Source organism: Pholcus phalangioides, unplaced genomic scaffold, assembly GCF_987345545.1.
Source record: "Pholcus phalangioides strain wild (caught in Gottingen) unplaced genomic scaffold, Ppha-v1.0 ptg000012l_1, whole genome shotgun sequence".
Lineage (NCBI taxonomy): Eukaryota > Metazoa > Arthropoda > Arachnida > Araneae > Pholcidae > Pholcus > Pholcus phalangioides.
In genome coordinates, this window is record NW_028301605.1 from 13,687,138 (window position 1) to 13,712,391 (window position 25,254).

The 25,254-nt window shown below is 41.3% G+C and overlaps 1 protein-coding gene and 1 long non-coding RNA gene across 2 annotated transcripts; one reads left to right on the plus strand and one right to left on the minus strand.

Annotated features, from left to right (window-relative positions):
- Nucleotides 1-242: 242 nt before the first annotated feature.
- Nucleotides 243-5,397, plus strand: LOC149079619 (uncharacterized). Its single transcript, XM_089240432.1, has 3 exons — nt 243-773; nt 856-2,614; nt 2,732-5,397. Exons 1-3 carry the CDS (start codon nt 243-245, stop codon nt 5,395-5,397), a joined length of 4,956 nt encoding a protein of 1,651 aa, XP_089096558.1.
- Nucleotides 5,398-9,030: 3,633 nt separating this feature from the next.
- Nucleotides 9,031-11,251, minus strand: LOC149079620 (uncharacterized). Its single transcript, XR_016193643.1, has 3 exons — nt 11,163-11,251; nt 9,958-10,163; nt 9,031-9,134 (listed from the first exon to the last, which is right to left on the minus strand). It is a non-coding gene; the product is annotated as an uncharacterized LOC149079620 (long non-coding RNA).
- Nucleotides 11,252-25,254: the final 14,003 nt, after the last annotated feature.

The following is a 25,254-nucleotide window of genomic DNA, read 5'->3' on the forward strand; positions in this document are numbered from 1 at the left end:
GCAGCAGCATACCGTTAGCGAGCGGCCGTTGCCTTGATGGCTGCGCGCGCAACGGAGTAGTATGACCGCGATCAAGCCGACAACAAGGCGGCTCATGTATCGTTTTCCCTCTCATGTTTCAATAAATTCAGTTAATTTCATCTTGAATTGTCCTTAATTATCGATGGTTCGTTCAGCGGAATATTCGACGCTAGTTACCAGAGACCCATCCTGAAAATCACGCCACAAGATCGTGAACATTTATGGTGCCGAAATCCGGGAAGAAAAACGCAACCAGCGACAGCGGTCTTCAGATGGAATCTTTGGTAAAGAAACGAAGTTCGGTGAAAGGCAAGATCACGCGGCTTTGCAACATCATCAAGCCGAAGCTCAACAGCGATGATCTCCCACGGCATCAGTTGGAAATCTATCAAGATCAAGCCAAAGAACTGTGGACGGAGCTCAACGTCTTGCATGATGAAATCGTCATCTTGTCAACGGATGAACATCTGGAAGCCCACGAAGCGGAATTCGACGATTTGGCAAGTCGGATCGACGATCTTCGCTTCAGCATGGCCCAGGCATCAGGATCGACGAAACAATCAGGTACTATAAATTCAGAAGCTAGTTCCGTGCGCTTACCGAAAATTGAACTGCCTTCGTTCAGTGGCGAACTTAACGATTGGTTGCCATTTCGCGATATGTTCACAACGACCATCGATCAAAATAAAAGTTTAAGTGACATTCAAAAGTTACAATATTTGAAACTATGTGTCAAGGGAAACGCCGCTCAAGTAATTCACGCGATCCCGCTCGCAGGGAGCAATTACGGCAAAGCATGGGCGCTTTTGTACGATCGGTTCAACAACGAAACAGATTGTTCAGGCAAGTCTGGACAAGCTGTTTTCGCAATCGAACATCGCACATGAGTCAGCAACATGCCTACGTCGGCTTCTAGATACCACAAATCAGTGCCTGGAAGCTCTACAATCGCTGCAGCAACCGGTGCAACATTGGGACAGTATCCTGATCTACTTCCTGTCCAAGAAACTGGATCCGGAATCTTTGCGCCAGTGGTCTCTTCATTCGCAGGGGGATAAGAAAATTTTCACTTTCAGTGAATGGCGGGAATTCATCGACAATCGGGCTCGCGCTCTTGCAGCTGTCAGCACAAGCAAATCATCAGGTTCAGCCAAGTCGAAGACGCAAGGTCACCCGACGAATTCATTCGAATCACGAAAATCAGTGTTGATAAATCATGGTGTTTCTAGCACATGTGTGGTTTGCAAAGGAAACCACCCCATCTTCAGATGTTCGACATTCCTCGACCAGAGTGTTTCAGCTAGAAAAGCAACGGTCGAAAAGCTTCGACTTTGTTTCAACTGTTTGGGATCATCACATATGGTTCGGAGTTGCTCTGCAGGACACTGCAAAAAATGCAACGGTTCACACAACACACTACTGCATGAAGCGGATGTCGATACCACAACGACTGTCAAAACGACTTCAGTCTTTTCGTCACAGTTGTCGCGTACAAGGAAGACGTCGACTTCCAGTTATGTCATCTTGCCGACGGCCATCGTCAAAGGGTTCGATAAAATGGGTCAAGCTCACACATTCAGGGCACTTCTCGACTCCGGAAGCCAATCAAGTTTCATCCGAGAGGCATGCGTTCAAACACTAGGTCTCCGACGACATAATTGCAACTTGAATCTCTCTGGACTATCGTCAACCAAGCTTGGCAAGGTAAGAGGACTGGTTCACTTCAACATATCTTCATGTGACAACGAATCGACTGAACTGGTTAATGCTTTTGTGTTGCCCAAAATAACATGCAATTTGCCGCAAACAAATATTTCTTCAAGGGGGTTGACACAGTTCAAAAACTTGAAACTAGCAGATAAACATTGTTTCCGTACTGGTGCTGTGGATGTACTATTGGGTGCAGATGTTTTTGGAAAACTGTTGTTGCCTGGACGAGTAGCATCTCATGATGGTTCACTTCATGCCCTCGAGACAGTGTTCGGCTGGGTCATCTCGGGGAAGGTACATACCACAGACATACCGAGACCTGTTTCAACAACACTTCTCGTACAGAGTACAAGCTTCGATCTCAACAAGTTCTGGGAATTGGAAGAAGTCCCGCAAACTTCATTGTTGACAGCCGAAGAGCAAGCATGTGAACAACACTTCGACACAACCCACACACGTAATTCATCGGGAAGATTCATCGTCAGGCTTCCTTTCAAGAACATCGATGGAAAATTGTCATCATCCAGAGACGTAGCTGAGACACGACTTCTACAAAATGAAAGGCGTTGGAGACACCAGCCAGAAGCTCAGAGAATGTATCGTGAGTTCATGCAACAGTATGAGACTCTGGGACACATGAAACAGCAGGAGGTGACAAGTGACAATCAAGACAAGTACTACCTACCTCACCACGCAGTTATGAAGCCAGAAAATCAAGCCAAGTTTCGTGTGGTTTTTGATGCTTCAGCAAAATCATCATGGGGTTTATCACTGAATGATAAGCTGATGGTTGGACCAACATTGCAAGACGATATTGCCACACTTCTTCTCCGCTTCCGAACTCACAAGGTCGCAATGACAGCAGATATTGTCAAAATGTATCGTCAGATACTTGTTCATCCGGACGACGCGAAGTACTAAACAATCTTGTGGAGGGAATCGCCAGATATACTCATCAAGGAGTATCAATTGCTGACTGTGACATACGGAACTGCATCAGCACCTTACTTAGCTACCAAGTGCCTGCAGCAGTTGGCTGAGGATGAAAAAGATGAGTTTTCCAGAGCTTCTGCCATAGTCAAGCAGGATTTTTATGTAGACGATTTGCTCACTGGAGCAGATTCAGTCGAGGAAGCTATTCACATTCAGCAGGAAATCATTAAACTTCTTCAAAACGGTGGATTCGTCATAAAAAAGTGGGCATCAAATGAAGACGTTCTTGTATCGCTACCGAATGACTTTCGTGCGACAAGTACTACGTTCGAAATAGAGACTGACATCAAAACTTTGGGCATTTTATGGAAGCCAAAGGATGATGTATTTGTTTTCAATTCAAAATCACCACCGGTAAATATGCAACAGTGGACCAAGCGCTCTGTTCTATCACACATCTCCAAGGTGTTTGACCCACTTGGATGGCTGGCTCCTGTTATAATCAATGTCAAAATTCTAATACAAGAAATGTGGAAAGCTGAACTGTCTTGGGATGAGCAATTGCCAGAGAACATTCACAATCGATGGACAGCATTTTATGAAGACTTCAAGCAAGTGGAGGACATTCAAATTCCAAGATATATGATGCAAATCTCTTCACATATGTTAGAAATTCACGGTTTCAGTGATGCATCAGAAAAGGCGTACTCCGCGGTTGTGTACATTCGAACAGTTTCCAGTGAAGGAGTTGCGAAGGTTCAACTAGTAACAGCAAAGACACAAGTAGCCCCTGTGAAGCCAACAACCTTGCCTCGACTTGAACTTTGTGGAGCAGTGCTGCTTGCAAGACTCATCAAGTTTACATGCAATGCACTACGTCTAGTCAACACAAACATATGGTGCTGGACTGACTCTACAATTGTTCTCGCCTGGCTCTCTTCACATCCAAGCCGGTGGAAGACGTTTGTGGCTCATCGAGTTATAAAAATTCATGAGCTTCTCCCTGAGGGTCATTGGAATCACATTGATGGAACCAACAATCCCGCTGATTGTGCGTCACGAGGAATACCGGCCAACAAATTGAAGGCATTTACCCTATGGTGGTATGGCCCAGAGTTCCTTTCCAAGCCAGGTCAGCTAGCAGACAAACCTGTGTTGTGCAGCTCCGTGGATGAAGTTTTGACTGAAGAGAAGAAAAATATTTCTTGCAACCAATCTGTGTTTGTTGGTATTGCACATGACATGGAAATTATCGACAGGTTTTCCTCACTTACTTCTCTTCAGCGAGTCACGGCATATGTCTTCAGATTCGTAGACAACTGCAAACTTGCTGCACCTGAAAGGAGCACAGGGTTTCTTACCACTCAAGAGCTGACACACGCATTATATACATGGGTCAGGAGAGTTCAAGAAGTAGAATTCAAATCAGAATTGTCTTCGTTGAGAAAATCAGGAACGCTACCTTCAAACTGCAATATTCTTCGGTTGAATCCATTCATCGCCGATGATGGAATTATCAGGGTGGGCGGAAGATTGCGACATGCACATTGGTTGGGAAGTCACCGACATCCAATTCTTCTTCCAAAAGAGCATCATTTCACTCAGTTGATTATCCAGCATTATCATACAATGCATTTGCATGCTGGACCTCAACTTCTCCAGTCTTGCATCCAACAGCAATTCTGGATTGTTTCTGGAAGAAGTGTCATCCGGCAATTTGTGAGAAAATGCATAACCTGTGTTCGCTATCGTGGCGCAACAGCTCTTCAAGTCATGGGCGACCTACCGGCAGCAAGAGTAACACCATCTCGAGCATTTCTTCGCTGTGCTGTCGATTATGCAGGACCTTTCACTATCAGGATGTCAAAGGCATCTCGAGCAAAACCATGCAAGGCATACCTGGCACTTTTCGTATGCTTCTCAACCAAAGCTGTACATTGTGAAGTTGTAAGTGACTTGTCAACAGAGGCATTCATCGCCACTCTGAAACGATTCATTTCCAGGAGAGGAAAGCCGAGTGATATATACAGTGACTGTGGAACTAACTTCGTGAAAGCTGACAAGGTGCTGAGAGAGTTTGCTCGTCTCTTTTCATCTCGCACTCATAACGAACGTATTTCCAGTCATCTCACCGATGTCGGAGTAAACTGGCATTTCAATCCTCCAGCATCTCCTCACATGGGAGGTCTTTGGGAAGCTGGAGTGAAAGCCGTGAAATACCATCTCAGGCGAATCACTTCCAACATACAGCTAACATTCGAAGAGCTGTATACCTTGTTGTCACAGATTGAGGCATGTCTCAATTCTCGTCCTCTCTGTGAACTTTCAAATGATCCAAACGACGTGTCTGCTCTCACTCCCGGTCACTTTCTCATAGGTGGTCCGTTGACAGCATTGCCCGAGCCAGACTTCACACAAACAAAATTCAATCGTCTCACCCGTTGGCAGTTGGTACAGCGCCTTCTGCAACATTTCTGGAATCGTTGGAGAGCTGAGTATCTTACCCAGCTACAGCATAGAAGCAAGTGGTTGAAACCAAAAGAAAATCTCGCTCTCGGTGATCTCGTTCTAGTGAAAGAAGATCGTCTACCACCCTTGCAGTGGAGACTTGGTCGAGTGACAGAGTTGTTTCCGGGATCCGACGGGATCGTCAGAGTTGTCTCTATCAAGTCCAAGGATGGGACATTTAAGAGAAATGTACAAAAACTTTGTCGTCTACCAGTTGACAACTAGTATGACTGCTCAAGGTTATATCATGTATCACATTTTTTAGATTTCATGTACAATAGCATATGTTTCTGCGCATCTATACAATTTGCATATATATATATATTTTTTTTATAATTTTCATATGCAGCTGCCATTGTATTTCATGTAAACATGTCAGTTTTGAAACGATGTTTCAAGGTGGGCGGCATGTTGACGCCCCTAGATGGCAGCAGCATACCGTTAGCGAGCGGCCGTTGCCTTGATGGCTGCGCGCGCAACGGAGTAGTATGACCGCGATCAAGCCGACAACAAGGCGGCTCATGTATCGTTTTCCCTCTCATGTTTCAATAAATTCAGTTAATTTCATCTTGAATTGTCCTTAATTATCGATGGTTCGTTCAGCGGAATATTCGACGCTAGTTACCAGAGACCCATCCTGAAAATCACGCCACAAGATCGTGAACAGTATTTGTATAATTCTGGAATTCCCACTTATTATTGATACCATTATTTTTGAAATTATCAATTTCATCAATGCTGAAAGTACCTCTTTCATTAATTCTGGAATTATCTTTAATTACTCTCATGAAAGGAACAGAAATGAATCGATCTGCCTGTTTTTGCTTTAAAAAATGCTTGATTAAAGCTGCGGAATTTAATTTTATTTGGGCCCATAATTAATTTCAAAACATCCCAAACTATACGGGATTGATGCAAGTGGATAATACGGAGACATTAATTCTGATTTTCGTGCTTGAGAAGATATAAATCAAAAACTGAAATCAATGTGTTATTGCATGGATATCCACCTCAAAAGTGGGTCTGGCTAATTATTTTATATTTCATTTTCTGGGCTTCTCTCTCTCGTATCTCTAAGCGAACTCGATATTTCAAAAATCGAGAATTCTATGCAGTTTTTAAAATTATTGATGTGGCGGAAAACCTTACTAAACTTCCGCAATTCTATGTTAAAATCGGCAATTTTAACATGATCTCTACGGGAGATAGTGTTTGTTTGCACCGAATCACGTGGTCTTCCGACGGAAGATGTTGGGGGACACCTTTCTCAGCACTGCCAAGGCGGAGAGCGCTGACGTCACGCTCCCTCCAGTAATATAAGCTCGATGCACAATCATGATTACTATTCACCATGGAGGAAAGAAACAACTGAATGTATTCTTTCCTCCATGACTATTTACGATGCTAGTGTTACTCCACGAATTTCTACTCAGACCATACGTTCTGTTTTTACAGGACACGAGCATTCTCAATATTCCTGCAAAGTATTGTTCAACTGGGTCTTCTAATTTTCATAAAAATTCCAGTGTGCAACGCTTTTAAGTTTTTTTTATTTTTAATAAAAACTCCCCCCCCCCCCCATAGACTCGAATTAAGAAAAAGTTACATCCCCCCCAAGGCAGGTTCTGCATTGCCCCTGAGCAGAATATAATTCCATGTCAGTCTTTCCCTGCGGAACAGAGAAATCACATCTGCATACTGTTCATAAATTATAAGAGTTTCCTTTCGTGGACGCTATCAGTGATTGATAATCTTGGGCATATGAACTCTTAAAAGCTTTATATTCAGCTTTATATAGCTTAAAGTTTTATATTTTCTTTCTGAAGACATATTTAATCGGAAGAAACAATTTAAAAAAAAAATTCAAATTACAAAGCTGCCGACGAAAAAACGTGTTTACCGCACGGCTGTTAATGGAATACAATAACGATAATACAGGAATTTCGGCAACTAAGGCCATGCCCCTGATAAATGATTGCCGATAAACGCTACGAAAACGAAGTCGCGTCTTTGCCAGTTGCTAAAATCAACACCACCTGTAGAACAAGGGCTGCGCACGAAGCTTGTGACGTCAATAAAGGCCATTTCTCCTATTCATATTGGGTGTATTGTAAAAAAGGTAAAGATATCACATGCGTCGGCCTGCTATATCCAATGGCAACAGGTGAAATTAAGACGCCTTCATATATTAAGGAGTGTATTAAGGAGTTCTAGGTGATATGTTCTTCAGTGACGTCACGAGCTTCGTGCGGAGGCCTTGTTCTATAGGTGGTGTTGCGTAAATGCGGTCACACGTTTTCAAGGCTGCTCGATGGAAATGATTACAGCTGTCCTCTATGGGTGTTTTCCCTAACGACGACGGTAATTATTGACGCCACGACAACGTAAAATCTAATTTTCTGCCAAAATCCGGAGAGCGGGTGGAAGGATGAAAAATCCGGAGTCTCCCGCCTGAATCGGTAGAGTTGGCAAGTCTGCGAATCTGTTTTTTCCCCCACCACAGAGCTTTTCCCTGCCTTTTATAAAATATTTGCGTATTCGTCATTTCGATTCAGAAAGAGTGGTTTTACGCTTACCTAGGGTGGGAACCACAAACTATGGATGCTCTGCTTACCATAAGGCGATTTCAATTATATACATACTTTTGGGCACTCCCCTCATATTATGAGGTGGGGGGAAAAATTTATACATCAAGTATCATCATTCCTAGAATGACCATATTTCATCAGGAAAAAATATGTGAAGTGGGGGGAACCCTAAATTATGGGGTAATTCAATTGGCAACGTCAAAGAAACTACCAATTGCAGTTGACGCTCGCTAAAATGTACTCCATTTCACAAACTGCACATCAACTGTACTGCAAAAATTTTTGGAATGAAGGGCTACAGAAAGAATTGAAATATATTTTGGTAAAAAAAAAATTAAATTGACACATCATATCTGTGAGATATAATTATCATTAATTGATAAATGATGAAAATTATCTTCATTCAAATAATTTCGGTAAAGATATCCCATTAAGGTTACTTAATTGCTGATAAAAATATATCCCATTTTAAGGTTAGTTAATGGGATATATTTTTTTTAATGTGTGGAAGTATGGCCATCCGCATGATGGCAATGAAAACAAAAATGCAATGTTTCACCTGATACAATAAAAAGAAAAAGCAAATAACAAGGGAAACAAATATTTGTGGTCTTTCTTATTATTCACCTTTTCATCATTGATTTCTTTACTTTTCTAATATGACCATTAAAAATGGTGATCCTCAAATTTTCAACTGTGTCCACCATTCACTTCTAGCAAATTCTTGCTAGAGACTGTACTGCTACGACTACTACTACTAGACTGCACGTGCACCTCCTCCATATTCCTCTGGTGAATGGGTATAAGTCAGAAGGTGCATGTATGCATTATAAACTTAACGTAAAGTTTGTTTCTGTGGAATGCTTGTCTAGTGCTATCATCATCAATTTTTGGAGCAGATAAACTGGCAGTTTTTTTTTGCTTGTGTCATGCGTAATTTTTTTTTAAATGCTCCAGGCCTGATTGCTGACGAAGAGACTCTTAAATGTGAGATCAGCTCGCATTCTCACCTTGAAGTGTGAAAGAATCACTTACAAAAAAAAAGCTCACTCACGAAAGAATTAGTTACATTCCTGGGAGTCAAAGTTTGAAGCTCACATAATGTAAACTATTTTTTACAGAAAATTTGAACACAATTCATTGACCAAGACAAAATTTTGAAACTTTAAATTTAATAAGTATGGGAACAGTTGATGCTGAAACAAATATATGATTAAACAGTAACACAATGACATAGGGAGTAAAAAAAATTCGAATGTACATAAAATTTTATCATTTTCCCTATATAATAATAAATCCTTTGGGAGAACAAACAAAAAATAAAAATCCTTTGTACGTTGCTGCATACACATACTGTTCTAAATTATCATGACCCTAAAAAAAGAGAAAAATACCTAGATATATTACCATAGGGGGAAAATCAATCGATGATCAATGCAACTTGAGTGTACAATATAATGTTGGAATTTATAAATATTTGAGGCACTATATATTAATAGGCGGAGATGTGATTGGAAGGAGAGGTCATGGGGACCAGGGCCATAACTAGGGGGGGGGGGCAACTGCTACAGATGGCAAAATTTAGTGGGGTGGGAACAAAAAACACCATTATAAAATTATAAAGTAATCGGCGGCAAAATAATTTTTGCCCCGGGCAACAAAAATCCTAGTTACGACGCTGATGGGGACTATTGCCTCCCCCCCCCCCCCCACCATCAAAGACAGAGGTGTTTGTCTACTTTTACACAGAGCACTCACATTACATTTCCTGCTGCCTGATACTATACAGTGGGATTGCTGTATGCTTGGTTCAGAAAATGTGTATGTTATGGCCTATATGTTAGGCTCCTTTGATATGCGATTACACCCAAATGGTTTGTCTCAGGTTTGTGAAATTTCATTACTTTTCGCATCAACTAAGAAAAATTCCTAAAATATGTAAGTTTCTTAGCTGAGTGGAAAAACTACTACCTACAATAACTACTACTAAACCACACATGCACCTCTGCTATATTCCTCTATGAATTTTCTAAAGAATACCTGGGTACCTGGTGGAAATATGTGTGTGTATGCTGTGACCTAACGTGAAGTTTGTTATGTGCTGTCGTCTGGCTTCCGAATTTAGAAGCAGACAATTCACCCTCTGTGGAGAGAGACTCTTTCAGAAAGAGAAGACTTTTTTTAGAAAAACAATTACCACTGTCTGCTTGCACAGCTTCTGCTTGCCCTTCTGCTTCCACCTCAGCTTGTGCTTCCACGACAGCTTGGGCTTCCACCACAGCTTGGGCTTGCCCTTCTGCTTCCACGACAGCTTGGGCTTCCACCACAGCTTGGGCTTGCCCTTCTGCTTCCACCGCAGCTTGTGCTTCCACCACAGCTTCAACATGATTAATTTCTTGTAAACTGAAAGAGAAATGTTTATCTTGAATTGTTCAAACACTACTTCATAGCAGAATGATAGACTGGATAGATAATTTGGAGCTAGTGGACACTTTGGAGTTAAGTGTTTTTCTAGAAATGTGAAAAAAATATCAAGTTCTGAAATTTTGGTCATGTAAACCCTATGACCTTGCTCACAACTTCCAGTGAAAATTTAGTTACAAGTGTATTAAGGACACCAACACACACACACACAAAAAGTTGAATAAGAAAAACTAGTTTTTGATTTACACTATCAGATAGAGCTGCATCTGATTTTTAACTTTCATAACATATTTTACATAATATTTTCTATGGTTGTATGCATTTTAATTAAAATCATCTCTCAAAGATATGAATGCTTCTAAAAATTCTAATTTTCATTAACTATTTTTGTTCATAAAAAAGTGGATTTTTCAAATTCCACAAAACTTGACAACGTAAAAATTATATTTAAATTTGGAATTGAATTCAATATAGAACTTGGTTAATTTGAAGTTGAAAGTCACTGGAAAAAAGTTCAAATTATCCAAAATTTGAATTATCCAATTAACCTATATTGGATCTGTAAAACAAATACAAATTGCAACTTAATCATCCATTTCAGCAGATCAAACATGTCAACGACCATGTCCCTAATGAGCTTGGGACGTGAACACCAATTTTTTAAATCATTGTGGGTGGATTGACAATCAATAAATTACGAGTGATTATAAGACTACAAAACATTTAATTTACTTCACGGACAGATAAAATATAACACATCATGAATACACAATTTCCATCACACCCTGTTTGAGATGTTGTGTAATTGAAAAATGCTTTCATTCCATCAGACTACTATTATAATGACACATGCCCTTCATTAACAATACTAAAGCAAAAAAAAAAATCAATTTTAATTTCTAAAAGTTACTGCAATAATTACAAGATCTTAGCTGGAAATGAGTTTCCTTTAATTTCAAGAAATCAAAATCAGCTTACATGATTTCTAACACTGCTTGACATTCTTGATCTCTAGCAGGAATGTTTTCAACAACATCTTTCACATCTAAATAACGGTGAGCAGTATATCCCACACTAGGGGTTTCAAGAACTATCAAGGGAAGTGAAAAAAAAAAATTATATAAATGTTGAAAAAAAGAAAAAGTTTGCAACTTGGAACTTTTTTTTTTGCTTCACAAGAGAGACAAAATTCAATCATTTTTACCTTGCTGGAAAATGAAAGTATTGTAGCATTTCACAAATGCGCTTTCCGCATCAATACGGTGTAGCTTACAGCCATGGCCTAAAATCAAATTTATATGTAGAAAAAATACACATAAATTATTCATGCATCACCTGATATGAACGTTATGTCATACAACCCCCATAGTAAGATACAAGGGGAGGCTAATGGGGCAATCCCTCCTCCAGTGAAAAAAAGTATTTATTAGCATAGGGAAAGGCAGAGGCTAACCAACTCTCATTCACTATGCAAATCTTGATTTCTCACCCCTTTCCCAGTCCGCTTATGACCAGCCTATACCTTGTTTCTCTAAAATTATGCTCAGTTAGATGCACCCTCAGCTAAGGGGATGAATTTAGCAAATCTATTGCAACTTATCAGAAATATATTATATATTGTGTGTGTGAATAGTAAAACAAATATTTGTTGGTATTATAGACATTAACATTCAAAATAATCAGAATTATTTAGATTAAAAAATGGGAGAACACGCTAAATTAAGACAAATAAAATACGCATCTCAGCAGGAATCTGGCAACATTCTGGGAAGAGTTTCAATGTCTGGAATGAAATCTTTGACAAAGTCCATACAAAATAACTACTATGGGTGAACAAGAAATTTAAAGAGTTCAATTTAAAAACTATTCCTAATTATTATTTTTCAAAATAAGATTGATATACCACACACAAATAAACACCACATATGAATCTCACATACCTACTGGCATACTCTGTATCATTTGAACTCTACTCTTCTTCTCAAGGAATTTGAGCCACAAAATTAGACCTCTATCAGGAATGACTAAACAATAAAAATTTATGACACTGCAAATTCAATTTAGAACAAACCAAAGAATATGCATAATTTTAAAATTCAATAACACAGAGGTGTACGCAGATGAGCTTGTGCTCCCCAAGCCAAAAAAACAATTTAATATCAAAATAAAATACCATTTATATATTAATGTATAATGTTATATGTAATACCCGCTGCTGCCTGGGTTTACTCCATGCACTGGGAGCACTGGAGAAGTTGAAACCATTGTATAAAGGAATGAAAAAAATTCTGAAACCATGTTTCGAACCACTGTAACCAAATTAAGCATTCCAAAAATCATTGTAGCAGAAAATGAACCATTGCTTCCTGATAATTTGTCAAGCTCTGACAAATTTTTAGAGTAGCCCACCGTTCGAGTAGTGTCCTGTTTAGTATACAGTGGAACTTCGGTTAACGAGCTTAACTCGTTCGGCCAATATGCTCGTTATTCGAATCAAACTTCCCACTAGGAAATAATGAAAACTCAGATAATTTGTTCCACAATTATTTATTCACATAAAAATGACTAATAAAAACGGCATTCAATCAATAATTATACATAATGCAATAAAATATACACATAATATAAAGAACGCCATAAATAAACATAAAATATGATAATGTTTACAAATTAACTTACTCTAAACGACAAGAGGAGGACTATCATTTAGGATGATTTACAGGCTGACTGTTTGAAAACTTATTAGTTTTGTATGACTTAAAACAAACCCTTATCCACATAGGCGTAAACTTATTGAAAATGTTAGGGGGGGGGGGGGGGACGCGGTATAACTGGAATTTTTTTTGAAAATTACCCCCCCCCCTTGTTTTTTACAGACGTTTCCCACAAAAAAAATTTGTAAAAAATCTGTCGTTTTGATTCAAAATCTATGCTTAGGGGCCGTTCAAGTATTACGTAAGCAATTTTATAGCCATTTTCGACCTCCCCCCCCTTGTCAGCAAAATTTTGTCATCAGCTCTGCTCCTCTGAATCCTAACGCATATTGGTGGGATCAGAGACGTACACGGGGGGGGGGGGGGGGGGGCATGGAGGGCTCATGCCCCCTTCCACGATCAAAAATTTATTTTTTTAATTGAGTTATTATAATCAATTTCTGTTAATTTCAATGTCATTTGAAGGCTATGTATGAACGCAAAATTTATCTTTAATAAATTCATTGCGACCTACCCTCTAAGTCAGCGATTCTCAACCGGTGCACCTTGTGCACCCTCCTCCAGGAGCTCCGCGGCCGCTCAAGGAAAATAAAAAAAACCAGTAAAATTAAAAAAAGTAATTATAAATATTTTTAAATAGAAGTAAATTGGCCTACAGTGCTCCGCCATAGAATTTTTCTACTTAAAAGGGCTCCACGAGTCAAAAAAGGTTGACAACTGCTGCTCTAAGCCATACAATGATAAATCGCATAAAGGCTCTTGGCCCGCGGACCAATTATGTCCCCCTGGGGGATGCAGCCTGCCCTCCTCAAACCTAATTTTGTAAAAACTGAATTAAGCGGCCCATCTACAGATCGGTTAAGTGTCCCATGGTACAATTCCAGAACCTTTAAGCGGCCTGTGGCACATTTTCAGATCACTTAAATAACCCGGGACACAGTTCCAGAACACTTAAGCGATCCGTGACACAATTAGAGATCCCTTGAGTGACATGTGACGTAGTTTTAGACCACTGGTCCCAAGTGGCCCCCCAGTGCGGTTCTATATCACTCATGTTATCCGCAGCACATTCTCAGATTAATTAAGTGATCTGCGGCATATGATTACGGATCACTTGAGTGATGTGTGGCACAATTCCGGAGTACTTAAGCGGCCCGGACACATTTCCAGATCACTTGGATCCGCGAAACATTTAGAGATCACTAAAGTGGCTCTGTAGGGCATTTATCAATGAGGGGGGGGGATGTTACTTCAAGTGCCCACAAACTACCGAAAGGTGTTTCTCGGTTCCGGCGCGCAGAGTAAGATGCTATTAAAAATACTTCATATTGTCATAGAGGGTGGTTGATGACGTAAGCATTATCCAAACCCCCCTCCCCCCCCCCTTGTCATCAAAAGTCAACAAATCGGAACCCCCCCCCCCCCCCCATTGATGATGACATAATACTTGAGCAGCCCTTTAATAAGAAATATTAAACTATCATAACATTACTGTTGCTAAATTCTCAAGCAATTTTACGGTATTCATTTCAAGATTTAATAGAACAAACATTTATTTAAACCTTGTGTAAAATGTCCTATTTATTTGTTTGTTTTGCTTTTGGTTTCTATATCTAAGCAAAAAGTAGATGATGAATTGAGTTCCGTTGTTGAAAGATTTTTCTCTTAAAGAAAGAACTAATAGTGTACATGCTTGCTATCAGCAAGGCCGGAACTAGAGAGGGGACAGGAGGCAACTGCACTGGGCGGCAGTTTTAGGTGGGGACAGAGAACACTGTTATAAAATTATCGAATTGGGGGCGGCAAAATCATGTTTGCCCCGGTCGGCAAAAATCCTAGTTACGGCCCTGGCTATCAGCATACCATAGCCCATTCAATAATTATTTCAGTACCTGTCAAAAGCCATTGAAACAGTCAATCATCTTAAATTTTATGGCTTTTTCAGTAAAAAATATGCATGAGAAAAACTACAGTCGATCCCGCTTAGTTTTTCCTCTTACAACGTTTTTTCATGACGTTTCGTCACAGATGTTAACTGATCAGTGAATATATGTTGTTTGAATTTTGGGGGCTCAAAGTTATAAAGGCTTCATTTGCCCATGAAGAAATTGGGTAAGGGCCTAGCCCGGTGCTCCACGCCAAAGTTCATGGAAATGGAAGAAATTAGACCCTGTATACAGGGATAATGTATATAAATGTATAGCAACTGAAACAAAACATCGTACAAATAAGTAAGGTCAGAAACGTAATAGGGAGACGTATAGAAAGGGTTCCATTACATTTTCCTAAATGCAGTAAAATCTCCACAAATGATCACCTGTACTCAAACACAAATATGCATCAGTGGTCGCCTCTACTCAGCGTAAATTTCTATGCCTTCAGCGACCGTAGGCTCTTATATTCATTTATCGAATTTACTGATTTAATTTATTTTCTTCGAGTGGGTGCGGAGCCCCCGGGAAGTGTACACAGAGCACCGGTTGAGAACCGCTGCTTCAGTGAAAAGTTTCCCAAACTTTTTGTCCCATAGCCCTTCTTTAAAAAAAATTTATTTCTCATTTCTCCCAACTCAAGCCCACCCATAGGATCCTATACCAAACCCATAGCTTCTATCAACCCTTTGGACAATTGCATCGCCCCCTTCCCCCAGGGGGCGATATTTCACACTTTGAAAAGCACTGCTTTAGTGGCCATTCTTGGTTATTATACAACTTAATTTAATGAAAAGTCATGGGAAATTGGCCTTTTTATTTTTGATTTTTTTTGCACTATTTATAAAGTTGTTATGATTAGTCCTGTTTGTTGCATTTATATAAATTAACCTCTTTTTAGCATTAATGTGTGTATAAATGTATGTAATTGAAGAATCTTCAGAATAAGTGCAAATTTTCAAGTTATGCAAAGGATTAATTAAATTTTTGTAATTTTTCAAATTAATATTGCTTACAACACAATGAAAGTTCATTATAACAACGGTTCACAACCACGAGAAAAGTTTTTGTTGTAACGTAGTTCTCATTATAAACGAATTTTCACTTTTTGGTCTGTAAGGACATAAAATTATTGAAAATTGCTGTTTTATCTGTATTGGGAGGTCTTTGAGATCATTTCGTTCTAATATTAACGATTGAACAGAACTCTAGTCATGTGAAATTGATTTTTGATCTCAAATCAGTTGATTCTCTAAGAGTATAAGACGTTTTCCATAGAATTTCGTATCATCAAAGCCGTTTAGACGACCAACTGAACAATTAAAAGTTTGAACTTATTACATTCATGCTCACTTCCATGGATATATGGATCAGTCAACATCGTCTATCGAATCAGAAATTTGACATTTTCAAATAGTTTGGTGTTTGGCTGCTCGACTCCAAGGAACTTCTAGCTACAATGGACCATACCCGAAGCCTGGGGGCTTTATTTGCTTCTTATTTCTTCTTCTTTCTTTTTTTTCAAGTAAAAAGTAAAATCTCTCAGAGAGGAGAAAAATCCGCCCATTTTTGACATTATTCATGTATGCACTTGTAGTTTGCTTCTTTTTCGAGCAACTTTTTATTTCTATTAGTGAGCAGCTACAGTACTAATAATAATTTCTACGAAAAGATGCATTTAAAAACGCATTTGTGTCTCTTGCGTGGTTATTTGTTCTTTAGCATATATTTTCTCAGTTTTAGTTCATATGTTGGCATTTTTTAAGTGGAAAATTCAGGCTCTAATTACAGTCGAATCCCGTTTTAACGAATACCATTATAGCGAAAATCTCGTTTTAACGAACGGTTTTCTAATCCCTCTAATAAGTATACATAGGAACAATGCAAACAATCTGAAATTCCTTTATAATGAAATTTCGTTATAATGAAGTTTTTTCTCCAGTTTCTTGGAGTTTGTTATAATGGGATTCAACTGTATAACAACCATTTCATGTATTGTTACCAAAGTGAATGGGACAGGGGCGTAGCCAAAAATTTTTAGACCCCCCCCCCCTCCCCCCCAATAAGCTGGAAGCAACAAACTGCATATTTACATACTTTCTCCATTGAAAATCACAGTACCAGATCTTGTTTCACATAGAGAACCTGGGTCATACCGAGGGACTTTACCTGTTCAATATATGGAAGTACATTGTCCATATGAAATGCATTTATTTGAATATATTGGTGAAATACTAAATACATATATCGATTTGTTGCATGCACAGGTTTGGAAATGTCGAAATTGATGAAAAATCAATTTTTTTTTCCTTCCACAGATCACAGAAATGCCAGTTAAAGGTTCGAACCTGCTTGTTTTCCTTCTAAAGGCATTGTGTAGAAATTATGGAAATTTCTATTGGATAGACAAAAGAGCTGGAATCTTTGTGCTGATTTGTTGGAATCGTAGAAACAAAGATTGGAGTCCGGATTACCTGAAGGTTTTCCAGGAAATTAGTAGAATGGGAGAAGGGCGGTAAAATTTGTATAACCCCCAATAAATCCACCTCTGCCCAGACAACTAAGTGCTAGGTCAGTGAATGACTAAGAAAGTGGCCTAGAGAGTTTGCAAGCTCGTGAGTGAGCAAAAGAGCGACTTAGAGCGTGATCAAGCATGTGAATGACCAAACGCAATGACCTACAGAGCGAGGAACCTGGTCAGTGAGTGAACTAGAGCGTGTGCAAGCTTATGAATGACGAAAAGAGTGACCTAGATTGCATTCACAAACATGTGAATGACCGTCCCCTAGCGAGACGTACAAGAATTGTAACGCTTTTCAAAATCCGATTTTCCTATGGGATTTAACATGGGCTCGAGCGAAAAACGGACGCCGTCACAACTTGCACGGAAACGATTGAAACAAGTAACTGGCGTCGGGGTCGACCTCGACGCGTGCGGGTGGTCGTCTCCGATGCATTCGCAGCGTCCCCTAGCGAGACGTACAAGAATTGTAACGCTTTTCAAAATCCGATTTTCCTATGGGATTTAACATGGGCTCGAGCGAAAAACGGACGCCGTCACAACTTGCACGGAAACGATTGAAACAAGTAACTGGCGTCGGGGTCGACCTCGACGCGTGCGGGTGGTCGTCTCCGATGCATTCGCAGCGTCCCCTAGCGAGACGTACAAGAATTGTAACGCTTTTCAAAATCCGATTTTCCTATGGGATTTAACATGGGCTCGAGCGAAAAACGGACGCCGTCACAACTTGCACGGAAACGATTGAAACAAGTAACTGGCGTCGGGGTCGACATCGACGCGTGCGGGTGGTCGTCTCCGATGCATTCGCAGCGTCCCCTAGCGAGACGTACAAGAATTGTAACGCTTTTCAAAATCCGATTTTCCTATGGGATTTAACATGGGCTCGAGCGAAAAACGGACGCCGTCACAACTTGCACGGAAACGATTGAAACAAGTAACTGGCGTCGGGGTCGACATCGACGCGTGCGGGTGGTCGTCTCCGATGCATTCGCAGCGTCCCCTAGCGACGGGAACAAGAACTATGATGTGTGAAAGAACCGGATTTCCTATGGGAAATAACACGGGTTTGTCCGGAAAACGGGCAGCGTCACGACATGGAGAGCGGCCCTTAAACCCGGTCCCCCCGCCGGGCACCTACTTGCGACGCGAAAGAGACTCATAACGCGTATAAAAAAAACGACGTTGACAATACGAAAGATCTGTCTTTCTACGCTGATGCTGCCATCTGTTAGACAAGAAACGAACGCAAGGAAAACGCGTCTTTCTGTCGAGCCCGAGAGATGGCAGTATCCGTCACCGTTTGTTGATAGTCTCTGGGGTACGTTCGTGATCAGAGAAAAGAAGAGTGTGTGCGTGTGTGGATTGTCTAATGAATCGCAATGAGCGCGAATTCCCAAAGATGTCGCCATACGAATCCCGCGATTTGTTTGTTCGTGATCCGGCTCCGCAACTAATAGAGAATTGTGCGGACGCACGATCCTTTTGCATTTCGCTGGGGGAGGGGGTGGCACCAAAATCCTGTCCCGTGGGGTCTACTTGCGGTCTTTGCTATACACTGCACGTTTTAATATCACCGTTGGCAATTCCGCCGCTGTGAACTCATTACCCGCCCTCCTCGATCATCTCCAAAGGTCACGCGTCGATACTTGTTTTTCCCGGGAGCGAGCGTTGATTGATGCTGCCATCTACGAAACGCGTTAGGAAAACCGAAATAGAACCAGGGCCTCAGTGGTGTGACCGGAGTATGTGTGAGAGGCACCGACTCCATTCGCTAGAGGTCGCGCCATTCTCCTATTTTATCTCTGTTCGGAGAACAACGTCGTCAACACCACAAGACCCGACACCTCGTTCGAAACCACGCACACAAACCTGAGAGCAGATGCAGAAACGGGCGTGAATTGACGGGACATTGGAAAACGGGACGTCGGATTCCGTTGCCATCTGAGAAACGCTTCGGCGAGCTCCGTAGAATTTTGGAGACACCGACATCCATCACGTAGTGCCAGGGTCACCCGCTAGACTGGATCGTCGTCATCATCATCACCACCGAAGAATAGGCTTCTTTGTGTGGTTCGAACTTCGCGGTCATTTGGCTTCCATCTCTGTGGGCGAGTGTCTCTCTCGTGTTAATAATAACGACCGTTGGTTGCGTTCTTTGTTCGGCTGCCGTTTGTGTTCTTTGGATAATTATTTCGTCGCGTGGGGGTAAGTCTTTCATTGTTTTCGGTTCAATATGTTGTTGTCGATTCCGAATTTGTGCGAAGGCACGTTACGCGATGTCAATGGCAGCGACGTACCGCAATTACGTTGTAATGCAGTCGAATCCCGTTATGACGAACTCCAAGAGACCGAAGAAATCACTTCGTTAAAACGAAATTCCGCTATAAAGGAATTCTAGGTTTTTTTGCATTATTCGTACGTAAACTTATCCGAGGGATAAGAAAAGCGTTCGTTATAAAACGAGATTTTCGCTACAACGGGATTCGACCGCGTTATCGTTTTCAGATGTTATCGTGAAAAGAAAGATGGGGGGGGGGGGGGTGGTTATATATCATATACGGTGTGAAAACGGGGCGGCACGTTGTGAAGACGTGGTCAGTAAAATGGCGCGCGGGTCGTCGTTAATCATCGAGTCGATTTTCGAAACGTCGGTAATTATGCCCAGCGACTGTTGTGAATGCGATGTCAGGATGGCCGAGCGGCGCCAGACTCAAGGTTGTTATAATTGCAGTTTGGCCGATAATCCGTGTGAGGTTAGTTTGTGTCTCTTTTGTATTCAAACGAAACAAACGGGAAATTACGAGATACACACGTATGGTATGTAATACAAACGCACATATTTATTGTTACGCAGCCCCGAAAGGTACGGTCCTCCCTCGGCAACAGCCCACTTCTCCATTAGATGCATTCATTTCCCCGTACATAAATATAATTAACATTGCTGCTACTTGTGCAATCGACGTTATTTTTGGTGCGTAACAAAAAATCTCTTCCAAATGGTGTTTCGTGAGTCACTCGATGAATATTTACTTGTACCTGTTTCTATGTATGATGTCGCGTCTCCATTCTGTTTTATAATAACGGGGACGATTTTCTTTTCGTGTGATTCGGTTCGTGAATTTTCGCAACGGAAACGGCTCTTGTGTTTCACGGCGTCCGTTCAAAAAGCGCCGCCCCGAGTTTTCGCCGTCCGCAATATCGGATGGAAAATGTTTCGTGTGGCCGTGGTTGTTTTCCATTTGAATTGTATTTCGGTTATACGCGTCGCGATAGATTGTTGTTCGACGAGGCAATCGATTGGTCGTTTCGATACAGTCGCGAGTTTATTTAAGCGTTCTCTTTATTTCGCGTCGAGGCATTTCCCAGCGCGACGCGTCTTCTCCGTTCTTTGATACGCGTTTCATTATTGTATTTTATTTTTTAAGCCGCGCACGCACGGGAGAAATGCGACGGAATCACTGGTGGAAGCGCTTAGTTATTTTTTTGCGTGTTATGTTATACGTACGACGCTTACTTATTTTGTCCGCAGGGATAAGAATTATTGTATTACGCGTATTTACGATCATTCGGAAAGAGTGCATTGTTGTTTTTTTTTTTTTCAAATTATTATTACTTGTCGGGCGTTATTATCGACTGCAGTGGAACCTCCCGCGACGGGCGCTTCCCGTTAGAGCGCACCGAAGGACAAACAATCCTCGTTTAGCGAACGAAATTTTCGGTGGAGGTTTCACTGCAGCGAATGTCGTTCTTGCTCGATTTGATATTTACTTCGGCAAGAACGAAAAAAGACGCTTCTTTTTCAGCCGGGATAAAGTAAAGCTAGCAAAGAAGATCTCTGACGGAATGACGACGTCAGTTGTTTAATTATTGTTTTGTTTCGTCTGCAGCGAAAGAACTCGCGTACCCACCGTAGATGAGTGTTACATTATGCGTACGATACTTGCTTATTTTGTTCGCGGAGATAAAACTATTGTGTTATACGTTTTATTACGTTTATTCGCTACAGGAACGAGTATTGTTTTTGATTCCAAAAAGTGTCTTTTGTTATCGAAATTTTTAAAATTGTGTGTTTTGCTATCGAATAAATTTTGTGTCGGTTTTCGCGAGGTTTCACTGCACCGAGTTTGTTGTTTGCTCGGTTAGTCTGTTATCGTTGGGGACAAATTTTATGTTTACTTCGTGCAAGAGAGAGAGAGAGAGGACGAATAAAGACGCTTTGTGATGTTTGTGTTTGCAGAATTTATTTTTTCGGTTTTGTTTCCCAATATGCGTGCGCAGATTTCATTTTTATTGGTTACACACAGTGTCGCTATTTAAATATTTGTTTCGCAACTGCGATTTCCGTGAGGACACGTTCAGCGTTTATTTATACCCGGCGGTTTCCGTCTCGTGGGCGGGGCGCATTTATTTTGGTGTTTGGTTTTTTTTTTTTTAGTTTTCAGCGGAGCCGAAACGAAGGCGTCGCGGAAGAAGCGATCCAATGTCTCGGAGGAATCGTTGGTTTCTTTTCGGGAGGATGTGGTCGGAGCGTTTGATTGTTGTTATTCTTCTGTTTGTGGGGGGGATCGCGGTGTGTTCGGAGGGAGAAACGTAAGTACCATTTCATTTGTTTGGCAGAGATGAAATTATTGTGTTGCGTTTATTTTCAAATGTTTGACACGATGTGCTTTTTTTCCTGTTTGACGATAAATTGTGGGGGGGGCCAAAAAAGGACTTTTTGTTTTCAGCGGAGGAATGAATAAAGACGCGTGTTTGATGTTTGGTTGCGAACTCTTATTCAAGCGGGGACGCGTCATTTCTGGCACGGAGTATTTCTTTAGGTAAGTGTTACATTATGCGTACGATACTTGCTTATTTTGTTCGCGGAGATAAAACTATTGTGTTATACGTATTGCGTTTATTCACTACAGGAACGAGTATTATTTTTCGAGCGTGTGTGAGATTCCAAAAATTCGTATATTTTAAGTGGTCGGTTTTGTTATCGAAATTTCTCGATGCGGTGCCACAACGGGCACCCCTCGTTAGTACAGTTTCACTAGCGAATAAATTTTCGCTGCGCCAAGTTTGTTTTTTTGCTCGATTATTGTGGAAAGTATCGTTATGGGGGACAAATTTTATATTTACTTCCGTGTGTGCAAGGACGCGTCCTCTTTTTTTCCTTTTTTCAGCGGACGCTTCGTGATGGTTGTTTGTATTTACGGAATTGATTTATTTTTTCGGTTTTGCTTCCCATATGCGTGCGCAGACTTCATTTTTATTGGTTTTACCGAATGTTATTCAAATATTTGTTTCGCAACTGATAAGGACTTTCGTCGTCATCGAATTATATCCCGCGGGGCATTTTTGTGTTTCGTTTATTGTTTTTCAGCAAAAGACGACGCGAGTTGCCAACGTGTTGACGGAATCAGTGGGACGATCGATTTCTCGAGAATGATGGCTGTTCGGAAGAAACGTAAGTACCTTTCCATTTGTTTGGCAGAGATGAAATTATTGTGTTATTATTTTGTATATATGTGTGTGTGTGTGGGGGGGACCGCGATAACTCCGTGCCGAAAGGACGCGTCCCCTTTTTTCTTTTTTTCAGAGGAAGAGGATCCGGAATAAAGACGCTTCTTGATGATTGTTTGATGTTTGGTTGCGAACTCTTATTCGAGCGGGGACGCGTCATTTTCGGCACGGAGTAATTTTATTTTTAAGGAGATTACACTGAGGTGACGTTGAAACAACGTCAGTTGTGTCACCGCCAACTTGTGTTGGAAATTTGCGATTGTTTTTTTTTTTTCGGCGAATTTTCGGGCGTGGACTTTTTTTTTAATGCTTTTTTTAATGCTTTTTTTAATGCTTTTTTTAATGCTTTTTTTGCCTGCGCCTCATTTATTTTTGTGTTTTTCGAGTGTCGCGGCCGGCAATAACTGCAATCGATGGTCACGCGGTGATATATCGATGACGCGAATGTCGTATCGATAGGGTGGACGGGCTATCGATGTGGGTCCGTGACAACATCGATTAATCGGCCGGCCACCCCCGCGGAATTGCTTAATACGCAACGCCAGGTATTCGTTCGCCGTCCGGTGGCGCCCTCTGTCGCGGAAACAGCCAAGCGATAACGCAATTGTCAAAAAAACACGAGTCTCGACGGTGCGCAGTGCCCTCTATGTACAGCAGTTTATTGCCGTTGTCGCTGCTACGACCGATCGCATTCCCTGTTGGGCCGACTCTTGCGCCATCTTTCGGCTGTTGTACATCGCTTCGATCGCGTATTCACTCAATGTTAAAGAATGGCAGCGCCATCTGAGAAGCGGAAGGAAAAATTTCAGATTGATGGGTTCCTCTACTGCTGATTACGTCTTTTTTCCACGGATTTCCGCCGCTAAATCAGCCGTCGATGATGTGAGAATTAACTCATCACCAAAGGAAGCCTTTCAAGCGGCGTTACCATCGAATTACGAAGGAATTCATCATTTCAAGCATCGTGATTTAAAAATTAATTAGTCATTGTAGCTGAATTGCATTTTCCTGACCTCTATCTTGGATTACAAATGGTGAAATCACCGCAGAAAATCAACTTTCCGTCCATAACCTTAGAATTATATATCTAGTTTTTTGTGAAAATAATATGCAATACAGGAAAATAAGGGCGATTTTCGACATACCCGTTAACTTTCGGAAAACTAAGCATATGGATTCCCGTTTTAGTGTTAATTTTGAAAACATCATACCTGCAATAAAATTTGGGTTATCGAGACGTGCCTAATATAACACCCAAATAGTAGCCAATCACGTATTTCAGAACACAGAGGGCGCTGATGTCATGTTTAGATTCCGGTTTATCCATAGGAGTGAGTGTTCACGCTTGCTCTTAATGCAAAGCGCCGTCAGGCTCGACTGGAGAGGCCGAAATTTCTTTTCGATTTTTTCGGTTCTCCCTCAGACTAGCCTGAAAGCCAAGCTTCTCGAGTCGCTGCGGATGATTTCGAGCGATCGCGTTATTATGCTTCGCTGCGCTTTTTTTCATGCGGAGCGTCCGCACCGCAAGAAGCTTATTTGCAGGGGAGCTTGCCGAGCCCGGGTCGGCAAAATCGTTTAAAGCCCACGGGCGCGTAGAACAAACTGGTGGCAACACTACACGTAACAAGCATTGCACAGACACAAACTTCACGCCGGGTTTCGCTACACGTCGACATATACCAATTCGTTAGAGGTTCCGCAGAGGAATATGGACGAGGTGCATGTGTGGTTTAGTAGAAGAGCTTGCAAGCACGCGAGTGGTAAACAGAGCGATGAATGACCAGAAGAATTTGCGAGTGATGAAAAGAGAGCGACCCAGAATTCGCAAACGTGTGAGTGACCGACCCGCAGAGTTCGCAAGCGTGTGGATGACAAAAAAAAAAAAAAAAATGGTCCAGACAGTGACGACCGAAATAAAAAAAATTAATTTTTTTTACGTCCAGAAGTCCCAGAAGAAAGGTGTTGCCCTGCCTCTCCTGACGCCAACAACAACAAAAAATTGGTCTTTTCGTCGCACCGTGGTCGTTTTCTGCACGCGAGGGCTAATTAGATCGGGACCTGCGATTTATTTGACCCCTCGACGTGGCGATTTCCTGCGGTGGTCGTGTCGCCGTTTCTGGAAAAGTTTCGGACAAGGACGAACCCCGAGAGTCGAACTCGCGACACCTCTCAACATCCTCTGGCACATTAGGCGAGCACCCGCACCCAACAAAAAAAATAAAATATACGTTTCCACGTATATTTCCACGTTTACAAGTGAAATATTCGCAGAGATTTTTAAATTCCAAAAATGGACAAAGTTTGGGGAACTAACGCGGTGTTTCCCCAAACCCGGTGGGGCGATACGGTACCCGGTACGGGCACGACGTAGGATCCTATTGGTTTGCTCGACTTTG

What these genes read in the sequence shown, in the direction of transcription:
- LOC149079619 (XM_089240432.1), top strand. Translation starts at nt 243, where the DNA reads ATGGTGCCGAAATCCGGGAAGAAAAACGCAACCAGCGACAGCGGTCTT. An exon ending in TCAAGGGAAACGCCGCTCAA is followed by an intron (nt 774 to 855) that starts GTAATTCACGCG and finishes ACAACGAAACAG; the next exon opens with ATTGTTCAGGCAAGTCTGGA. An exon ending in AGATATTGTCAAAATGTATC is followed by an intron (nt 2,615 to 2,731) that starts GTCAGATACTTG and finishes GAACTGCATCAG; the next exon opens with CACCTTACTTAGCTACCAAG.